This window comes from Tarenaya hassleriana, unplaced genomic scaffold (assembly GCF_000463585.1).
Source record: "Tarenaya hassleriana unplaced genomic scaffold, ASM46358v1 Cleome41, whole genome shotgun sequence".
Lineage (NCBI taxonomy): Eukaryota > Viridiplantae > Streptophyta > Magnoliopsida > Brassicales > Cleomaceae > Tarenaya > Tarenaya hassleriana.
In genome coordinates, this window is record NW_010966933.1 from 347,953 (window position 1) to 356,873 (window position 8,921).

Consider the following 8,921-nt stretch of genomic DNA (forward strand, 5'->3'; position numbering starts at 1 on the left):
TATTTTAAAATTTTAACAAAAGACACTAAACTTTTTATTTTATCAAATAAATATTAAATTTTTTTAAATTTAACAAAAACAAATATTTAATTCTTTTACAATTATCAAAATAAATAAAATAACTAACTTGACACAAAAAGATACAAAATATCATATTATTTAATTTATTTTAAAAGTTCATATATTTTTTTGTATTACTAAAATGGTTCAGTATTTTTTTATAATCATAGAAAAATTCATATACTTTTTGGATCAATTAAAAAATTCGGTATTTTTTAGATTCGTTTAAAAATTTTAATATTTATATGATAAAATATAAATTTTAATTTTTTTAAAATAAAAAAATTTAGTATTTTTTTGAGATTTTCTATAATAATAATAATAAAGAATATCCTCCTGTTTTGGCAAAGATATTTGTAACAGAGTAAATTTTAGAGACGCAGAACTGAGGAAAGAGAGCAAAGAGAAAGTGCATTTTGACCTCCATCATCCCTTAATTTCTTTTTTTTAAATTCACATTCAAAACCATTAAACTGTTCAATTCACATTAAAAATCTCATCAAAATTAGATTTTAATAATAAATAAAAGGTATGAAGAGAGTCGTTTCCTCGTCGTTTTACTTACTCTCCGTCATTCAAATTTCTTGGTTTCCTTTGTGGACTGAGAAAACACGAAAACAGGGTTGACCAAGTCATGGAGAACTCTCTCTCTCCGGTTGATTTTGAATAATAATATTAATAACAGTTTCGTGGAAGTCAAAGGTCAGAACATTGGAATGGAGAGACACCCTGTCCATTTATTAAACAAAGCTTATGTCTTCGTCTATATAAACCTATGGAACTACCAATCTTGATTAGATGTTCCAACGGTTTCATATCATTCATCCCCAAAACTTTTTATTATATTAAAAAAAAAGAAAGATCATTCGTCTCCATCTGGGTTCTGCCTTCTTCGCCTGGATCCACCTTTCCTCCATCCTCTGCTAAATCACAGGTACTCTTATTCACCCCTTCTTTCCTTTCATATACATGTATGTATGTGCGTATCGAGTGATCTGAAATTCTCTGGGTTTTTATGGCAGAGTTCCTCCTGCCATGATCCAGTTAGTTTCATGAGCTGTTCATTGGTTTTATCTGGGTAATAATAATCTTCAATGTTTCTTTGCTAGCAAATATCTTTCTTCAATGATGTATAGATCGATCTCTTTGTGTCTTGAAACATCATAAGCTTAGTTTTCACTTCCTCTTCATATGGGGAGGAAGAACAATCATATAAGTTGAATTTTCAACTCTGCTGAATCCTTCCAACCAATTTCCGGCCGCCTCGTTGGAGTTTTCCTCATTACATCACATCACATCAAACTGCTTCTAAAGTTGACCTGACTTTTCCAAAACGACGAGGTCCCCCTTTGTCGGAATGTGACTCGGGACATCCGATTGTATAATGGTCTGACCAGAAGACAGGCTGGGTTTTTGCCAGGTGCCTTTGAAATGGAGGTCGGCTTAGGGAATGTACATCCTGATTGCCCCAACGCCGCCAATCCCTTCCACGAGTGCACTGCTCACTGCTTCGACGTCATTTCCTCCGGCCATCCCCACAGAAAGGACAAGAGGCTCTTCGGTATTTTTATCCGTTTTCCCTTTTGATTCGTCTGATGATCGTTCGTACTCTCGTTGGTAAATGCTGATTCTTTATCCGTCCCTTGGTGTGTGTGTGTGCCAGGCTTTGGTAAGAAAAACCCGATCAAGAACACCCCTCCTAGCAGTCCAGCTCGGGTAATAGCCGGAAACAGATCCCCTCTTCCCAGCTATTACCGTGCTAAGAAGAAGGTTGAATCCGACGACTCGCCTTCCTACTCGTCTTCGGATGACTATGTCACCGATAACTTTGTGAATAGGCGTACGCCACAGCGTGGACAAGCCAAGAACTTGTCGAGATACAATGTCGCTGCAGAGAACGACTCTCTCCCCATGTCTCCTTCTCTCGCGGTTTACACAGAGCGCGATCCCTTTACATCGAGGGTATGCTCCCTCTTTCTCATTCCCTTGTCTGTTAATTGCCTCTTCTCCTCCAAAGTTTGGTCAATCTCATGTTTATTTCCACTCTATATTTCCTTTTTTCAACAGTTGGATCCCCGCAGAGGTACAGACCCTGATATGTCACCAAGGACCTCCACAACTCGGCCTATGACCCCTGATGCTCGATCTGGGACACCTGAACGTCACTTCAGAGCGACACCCGAGCATCGGCCTAGGAGCAGGACTCCTGAAGCTAGGCCGAGGACTCCCGACCATGAGCAAGTTACTCCTGAAACAAGGCCGAGAACACCTGACACTAGGCCTAGGACCCCTGAACATTATTTCAGAGCGACACCTGAGCATCAGTCTAGGCCAAGGACTCCCGACCGCGAGCAAGTGACTCCTGAAACAAGGCCTAGGACACCTGACACTAGGCCTAGGACTCCTGAACATTACTTCAGAGCGACACCCGAGCATCAGTCTAGGCCGAGGACTCCCGACCGTGAGCAAGTGTCTCACGAAACAAGGCCTAGAACACCTGACACTAGGCCTAGGACCCCTGAACATTACATCAGAGCTACACCCGAGTATCAGTCTAGGCCGAGGACTCCCGACCGCGAGCAAGTGACTCCTGAAACAAGGCCTAGAACGCCTGACACTAGGCCGATGACTGTTGAATATAGGGTGAGGTCACCTGATCGCAGTGCAAGATCTGCAGGACCGCGGTCAAGGACCCCAGAGCCTCAAGCAAGATATCTCGAGCCACGGGCTAGGACGCCTGAGCCAAGGGCAAGGACACCAGAACCTGGGCCGAGGATCCCCCGAACTCAGCCTACATTCCGTGATCTTGCGGCTGGTCAAAGATCGCCTCGTGCTTACAATCCTGTTGGGAACAAAGCGGATTCAGTCTACACTGACGACGATGACGAATCCGTACTTCTCTATCCCGAACTTCTGTTGTCCCCTCAAGAAAGGCCAGCCTCTAGACCCATCACGGTAATTCTCTTCTTTCACTGTCTTCACATGTGTTTGAGAAAGGCTTTCCCTTTTCAGAATCGTGATATCAAAATCCGGTCTTCTTTTTATATATACTTCAGCCTGAACGCCGTGGAAAAGAAACGCCGACCAAACAGGAAGAGATGGCTGAGTCAGAGAGCAGTGATGACAACTTTTCGTTTGTAGACGACGACCGCTCTGTTTTACTCCACCCTGAAATCGTCTCCTCTGATCTGAAACCCAAATCCGGAAGCAGCACGGTATTTCTCTTGTTCCTCGGGCTTTGATGTTGTCGGATTTTTCTCAGACCTTTGAAAACCCTTATGATTCTATCTTTTTAAAAGACCATTTTTCCGACAAGAAATCTACCGACACTTGGAAACCTTCACATTAAGTTTCTCATGGAATTTCTTATCTGGCAGCCTGTTCATCACAAACTCCGAACATCATCGGGCGAACAAGAAGAAAACTTGAAGAACAACGAGCCCCCAGAGCTCCCAGACGAATCCCAGAGCTTCACTCTCTCCGAGATCACCCGCATGAGAGGACTGAAACACTACGAAACCCAATCTATCATCTCAGAATCATACGTCTCTGTCGGGAATTACAAAGTCAGATCCAGCCTCTCAGCAGCTCTTCAGTACATTCTCGACAAGCACGGCGACATAGCCTCTGGTTCCAAGCTGCAATCGCTGCCCACGCGATCGTATTACCTGGAAACGGTAGCGACCATTGTTCTTGAACTCCAGTCGACGCCGCTGAGGGAACTGAAAGAGACCCGCGTCGCGGAAATGCTGACAATGGTCAAAGATGTGGAGTCGGTGAAAATTAGGGCAGGATGGCTTAGGTCCCTACTGGAGGAGGTTCTGGAGGCGGCGAAGCACTTCGACCGGCACGAGGCAACGGTGGTGGAGAAGGAGGCTTGTGAGGGGGAGATGGTGAATGCGAGAAAGGAGATGGAAGGGAGGATGAAGGAGCTGGAGACGAAGGAGAAGGAGACGAAGGAATGCAGAGAGAGAGTGACGGTGATGGGAGGGAAACTGGGAATGCTGGAGATGAAGAGGCAGAGATTGGAGAAGAGCTTAGGGTTCCTGAGCTCAAAGGTCGACAAGTTTCAGGGGAAATCCGTGATGGAAGACATCTTGTGATCTATGTTCTTTCTCAGTTTGTGTTCTCTCTGTTCCGTTAAATACTTTTCTTTTCTTTCTTTTTTGTCAAAATTCTTTCGTTTGCGTTTGAATTCCCCACCGCGGTATTCGGCGTTTTCTTTGTTTATCGACGGAAATGCGTTTGCGTTTTTGTTATAAGAATAACAGTGTACGTATATGCGAAAATGTAGTATAATGTATGCCTCCATTTGAAATTGCTGACAATGGTCAAAGACCGAAAACACAAGTGAAGTATAAATATGAAGATGATGATGGCAACATGTTCCGTATCATCATGATCACGATCCATGATAAGGAGTGGATCAGAGCTTAGAGACGGGCAATCCCAAGGCTTTAGAGTTGACGATGCTGGGGCAGGCTGAAGGAGGCGTAGCGTCTTCGTTCAAGAAGGGATCCACCCTGTTGGGATCTCCCCATATCGGATACCCTTTCACCCCTCCCTGTATCCATTCATTCGTTCAAAATTATTACCACATTTCCCATCCTCCTCCATAATGTCACCCAAGAATAAAGTACGGCAATGGCACTTACGAGGACGTTGAGAGCCGCGAGCGTAGCCATTCCTTCCCGAGTCCACTGCCACCAATAAAATGCCAAAACAATGAGTTTCTTCTTACATCTTTCTCGATCACGGAAACACAGATGATGTCAGACTTTATGACCTTAGATGCAGAAGCAATGTGAGGAACGACGATGGCATTCTTCATCTCTGCCAGCCCTGGTTTCATGTATGGCTCCTCCTGTAACATCTCTTTCAATACCTCACTCTTTTTGTGTTTGTGTTTGTGTGTGTGTGAGTTTTCCATCCAAACATTTACATTACCTCAAACACGTCAAGGCCAACCCGGAACATCGGGTTTTGTTTAAGGTGCTCGACCAGGGCTGCTTCGTCGATCACTGGCCCTCTGCTGCAGTTCACAAGGATTGCTTCCTATGAAACCATAACCAACCTCCTTAGGAAAACGAAGAAAAGGAACTTTTGATAGAGATGGAAACATCGATCACCTTTTTCATCAAAGAGAGACTCTCCTTGTTGACAAGATGGAATGTGGTTTTGTCCAGCACCGGATGCAGACTTATCTGCACCCGACATCCATCGGATCCTATTAGGTGAATTCAAGATGCTAACTAACATTCCATATATTAAACCTTAATTAACCAACACAAAGCACAGAAGGCTATATATATGGGCTTAACCATCAAAATCAAATGCTAACCAACATTTGCTAGAGTTGGCAATCTCAACAGAGAGAGAGAGCATTAACATACGACATCGGCCGCGCTTAGAACCTCTTCCATGGATGAAGCTCTTTTCCACGTCACAGGTTGTTCTCCGTTTGCTTTCAAGAATTCTCCGTAAGCTGTAAATGAACTGAAATCAGCTCTATCCCAACGTAACTAGTACTAATAATAAATAAAGTCTTTACCGGTCACAAACTTCTCTAGACGAGTGGCTTGATAAAGATCGTAGTATATCAAATTCATTTTGAACCCTTCCACCTGTTCATACCAAAAATTCGATATTGATCTCAAGGTAAACGATTACATATCAGAAACAAATCAAGTATATGAAAAAGTTTTCAGAATGGTAAGTAAACAACGAAGTTTGTGATTGTGAAAGCCATGTGTACCATCATTCTGGCATAAGCAGATCCGATACGGCCAGCTCCGATGACGCCAACGGTCTGTCCTTTAAGCAAGTTCCCCACGAACCTACCAACTCAAACATACAACGAAATCAGCATCGCAAGAGATTTAACTGTGGACAAATATTGTTTCAAGAAGAGAACATAGTAATAATATTACAGATGGGGAAGCCAGCCGTCGTAGAGACCAGCCCTCATGAAGCCATCAGCCTCAACGATTCTTCGGGATGCAGCCAGAGAGAGCGAAGCCGCCAGCTCGGCCGTGGTCTCAGTCAGCACTCCCTTTTGTTTTACAGAAAGCAATGATTCATTCTCTTATTAACGAACTAACCCAAAAACAAAACATGAAAGATGGGATAATGTTTTTTCTTTAGAGTCATTACCGGAGTGTTACCGACGGCAATGCCGTATTTGGTGGCAGCATCAACATCGACGTTGTTGTAACCGACGGCCATGTTACTGAAAGCCTTCCCTCCCGCTTTCCTCAGCGCCGCAAACAGCGTCTCTCCCCAATCTTCCGTCAACTGTAACATTCAAACAGAATTTCAAAGAATGTATATTCTTGATGAGTAACGATCAACGGAGTTCATTACCTGTCCGATGACTCCATCACACCTGTTTCCGATCAGGGAAATGATGTCTTCAACTGACAGAATCGTCTTCTTCTGATGGCATATCTGCATATAGATTGTGTGCTTTTACATATATGATGTGTTTTTTTTTATGGCTGCATGATAAGTAAAAAACAAAACCTCGAGGCGACAGTCATGGTCGGTCAGGAGGTTGATCCAGCGGGTTCCAGGCATCGGTTTCGTGCTGATGATTCTGTACTTTCCATTTGGATTATACACTTCGATGGCCATCGGTTTCGCCATTCTCCGCAGAGTGCTAAGCAGCCTCGACAGAGCAAACCTCTTCCGAAGCATTGGTCCCTTCTTTAAGTTTCGGTTTTTTTGGTGAGAGTCATAAGGTGTGACGCGGTGCACCCTAACAGGAAGACCACCAGGATTCTGTGGTTGGAAGCTTATGCGATGGAAGATCCAACGGTCGGTTTTGTTCTGCGTGGAGCGAGAGACAAGAGTGTCGAGGCTTTTGAGTGGTTCTTGAGGATAGCGAGTTTGGAGTTTTTGTCCGCTGAGTTTGGGCCTTATGTTTCCACGCACGAGATAATGCTGACGTGGCGTCCTGACAGGAAGCCATGTGGTAAAGCCTATCTTTCTGCAAAGCTCACCCCTATCATTCATTCCTTGCAACAGAATGAGAGCGTGAAACTATGCCCAAGTTGCTTACAGACTAAATCATATAAACACTACCAAGATTGAAGAAAAGGAAAGGCAAATACCATCATCATCATCATCATCATCATCATCATCAAAACAAAGACAAGGTTTATCTACATCCATGGACAAAGATGAGAACTCATACATGTACCCATTCTAATGTAGGTGTTGTACACAAAAAAAAAAAAAAAAAAGCTTTTCAGGGAAGTGGGTTTGTTAAAACATCTCAGGGCTTCTGCTTCTTCTCGATATCATAAAGAACGCAAACATCCGCAGCTGTTTTCATCTGAAACCAAGCGAGATAGTAAAACTCTAATAAGGGGACCAAACACCCTATAAACGCATATATACATTGTGCAAATGCAGAGCTTCCATTTCAGAAATTTACTACTAGTAGTGGATTGACACAGAGTTAGCCTTTTACCTGAATGACGTTGACAACCTGCTTGATTCCCCAACCGAATATGCTCAACGCCAGAAGAACGGACAGTGGCGAAATCTGAGTCAGCGAATCTACCAAGACCTGAAAGATTGAATTATTCAGAACCCGAGACGAGATCAAGCAGAGGACAATCAGTGAGGAAAATGAAGGAAACATGGGCTCACGTTCATCAGATTTTCGGTTTGCTTCTTTGCTATGAGCAGAAGGATTATATAAAGAACCTGAACAGTTCAAAAACATAGTGTCAAGGCATTTCTAACTGCTACATGGACGAGTTGGATGAGGACGATTAGATTTACCTCACAAGAAACACAACAATAACCCATAAACAGTCTGTTTCCATAGTAGAGTTTAAAGAGCCAGCTCGTGCTGTCTTTCACGTCCTTATGACTGGTCTTCCCTGATAGAAATGTACTGAGAACAGAGTGTGAAATTCCGGGGAATGAGCCAACGGTTACGTACTAAACCAAAACATTTGAGAAGTCTAAACAAGTGTTTAGCACACCATAAGGAGAGTAGTTAACCATGAAAATAAGTACCTGTACATCTGCAGCCAGTGACTAGCAATATCTAAAGCCAGCAATGATAGGAAGGCCAAGCTAGGCCTGTTTAATAAGTTTAAAAAAAAGAAGAAGAGAAGAGACAAAAACCAGGCCACTGACATTGAGTACTCGCCAGCTGATGCTTGTAAAGAGAAACTGACAATATTGAACATTCTCACCTGTAAACCTGGGAGAGAATAACGAGTAGACAGGCTGTGCTAACTCTGTAAGAAAGCACGACACCAAGTTTACCACGGAAATGTAATGCTGTATAATTCAAATAACTAGTTTTATACTCATATATGTAGAAGAAGATTCACCTATCTGTCACCATGTCCAGAACAGCTCCAAACGTGGAAACTGAACAAAGAAGGGAAAAGAGAGCCACGCATCAAGTTCCAGCATCCTTGTGCCCAGAGTCATAAAAGATTCAAGCAAACACGCGAATGGCATGCTTTACCAAACACAATTATAGAGAAACCACTGCTTTGACATGTATGTAATTTTCCCAACTATGTTCAAACTCTAAACTAGCAACATCCTCAGTCCCATTAATACCATAAACAATCAAACAGGGATTTCTAATGCATAAACTGAATGTGAAGGCAAAACTTGAGGCAGGAAGGTTACAAGAAAGAGAATATCAGAACCTTGGTTGAATTTACGAGCGCACCATCCATCGACAGCGTCACAACAAAAGCTGCAAAACGGCATTGATTAAAATAAAAATTCTTATGCCGTCAACTATCCAGAACTTGAAAAATCTCAAATCAGATGAAGGAAGAACATGGAGCTCTCACCTGAAGAAGTAGAGCAGCGAGAAGAGC

General features: G+C 42.9%; 3 protein-coding genes across 8 annotated transcripts in view; 1 reads left to right on the forward strand and 2 right to left on the reverse strand.

The window, feature by feature from the left end:
- Positions 1-850: 850 nt before the first annotated feature.
- On the forward strand, positions 851-4,349 carry LOC104824764 (serine/arginine repetitive matrix protein 1). Of its 4 annotated transcripts, none has more exons than XM_010556927.2 (6): positions 851-994; positions 1,083-1,138; positions 1,481-1,621; positions 1,724-3,015; positions 3,117-3,275; positions 3,438-4,349. In XM_010556927.2, the coding sequence occupies exons 3-6, from the start codon at positions 1,492-1,494 to the stop codon at positions 4,161-4,163; spliced, it is 2,307 nt and encodes a 768-aa protein (XP_010555229.1). In that variant the 5' UTR covers positions 851-994; positions 1,083-1,138; positions 1,481-1,491; the 3' UTR covers positions 4,164-4,349. The 4 variants fall into 4 exon arrangements, with proteins under 4 accessions (XP_010555229.1, XP_010555225.1, XP_010555228.1 ...); XM_010556924.2 differs by lacking the exon at positions 1,083-1,138 and having other exon boundaries at positions 852-994; positions 1,465-1,621; positions 1,724-2,022; positions 2,128-3,015; XM_010556923.2 differs by lacking the exon at positions 1,083-1,138 and having other exon boundaries at positions 1,465-1,621.
- On the reverse strand, positions 4,334-7,295 carry LOC104824763 (glycerate dehydrogenase HPR, peroxisomal-like). Its single transcript, XM_010556921.2, has 13 exons — positions 7,173-7,295; positions 6,583-7,076; positions 6,424-6,507; positions 6,214-6,354; positions 5,991-6,112; positions 5,816-5,897; positions 5,612-5,684; positions 5,454-5,545; positions 5,190-5,264; positions 5,008-5,115; positions 4,847-4,924; positions 4,716-4,760; positions 4,334-4,624 (listed from the first exon to the last, which is right to left on the reverse strand). The coding sequence occupies exons 1-13, from the start codon at positions 7,255-7,257 to the stop codon at positions 4,487-4,489; spliced, it is 1,617 nt and encodes a 538-aa protein (XP_010555223.1). The 5' UTR covers positions 7,258-7,295; the 3' UTR covers positions 4,334-4,486.
- Positions 7,149-8,921, reverse strand: part of LOC104824762 (probable CDP-diacylglycerol--inositol 3-phosphatidyltransferase 2) — a 2,770-nt gene continuing 997 nt past the window's right edge. For all 3 annotated transcript variants that reach the window (XM_010556920.1, XM_010556919.1, XM_010556918.1), the window contains exons 4-12: positions 8,895-8,921; positions 8,745-8,794; positions 8,415-8,454; positions 8,274-8,318; positions 8,092-8,157; positions 7,852-7,966; positions 7,717-7,773; positions 7,535-7,633; positions 7,149-7,396 (exon numbers count right to left, since the gene is read on the reverse strand). In XM_010556920.1, coding sequence (XP_010555222.1) covers positions 7,337-7,396; positions 7,535-7,633; positions 7,717-7,773; positions 7,852-7,966; positions 8,092-8,157; positions 8,274-8,318; positions 8,415-8,454; positions 8,745-8,794; positions 8,895-8,921 — 559 coding nt within the window. In that variant the 3' untranslated portion in view covers positions 7,149-7,336. The remainder of the gene's footprint in view (positions 7,397-7,534; positions 7,634-7,716; positions 7,774-7,851; positions 7,967-8,091; positions 8,158-8,273; positions 8,319-8,414; positions 8,455-8,744; positions 8,795-8,894) is intronic.

Excerpts from the sequence above, each read along its gene's own strand:
- LOC104824763 (XM_010556921.2), bottom strand. The coding sequence starts at position 7,257 with ATGTATGAGTTCTCATCTTTGTCCATGGATGTAGATAAACCTTGTCTT. Across the intron at positions 5,898-5,990 it reads GACGGCTGGCTTCCCCATCT|GTTCGTGGGGAACTTGCTTA; the intron begins GTAATATTATTA and ends TTGAGTTGGTAG. Across the intron at positions 5,265-5,453 it reads TTCTAAGCGCGGCCGATGTC|ATAAGTCTGCATCCGGTGCT; the intron begins GTATGTTAATGC and ends TGTCGGGTGCAG.
- LOC104824764 (XM_010556927.2), top strand. The coding sequence starts at position 1,492 with ATGGAGGTCGGCTTAGGGAATGTACATCCTGATTGCCCCAACGCCGCC. Across the intron at positions 1,622-1,723 it reads AAAGGACAAGAGGCTCTTCG|GCTTTGGTAAGAAAAACCCG; the intron begins GTATTTTTATCC and ends TGTGTGTGCCAG. Across the intron at positions 3,016-3,116 it reads CAGCCTCTAGACCCATCACG|CCTGAACGCCGTGGAAAAGA; the intron begins GTAATTCTCTTC and ends TATATACTTCAG.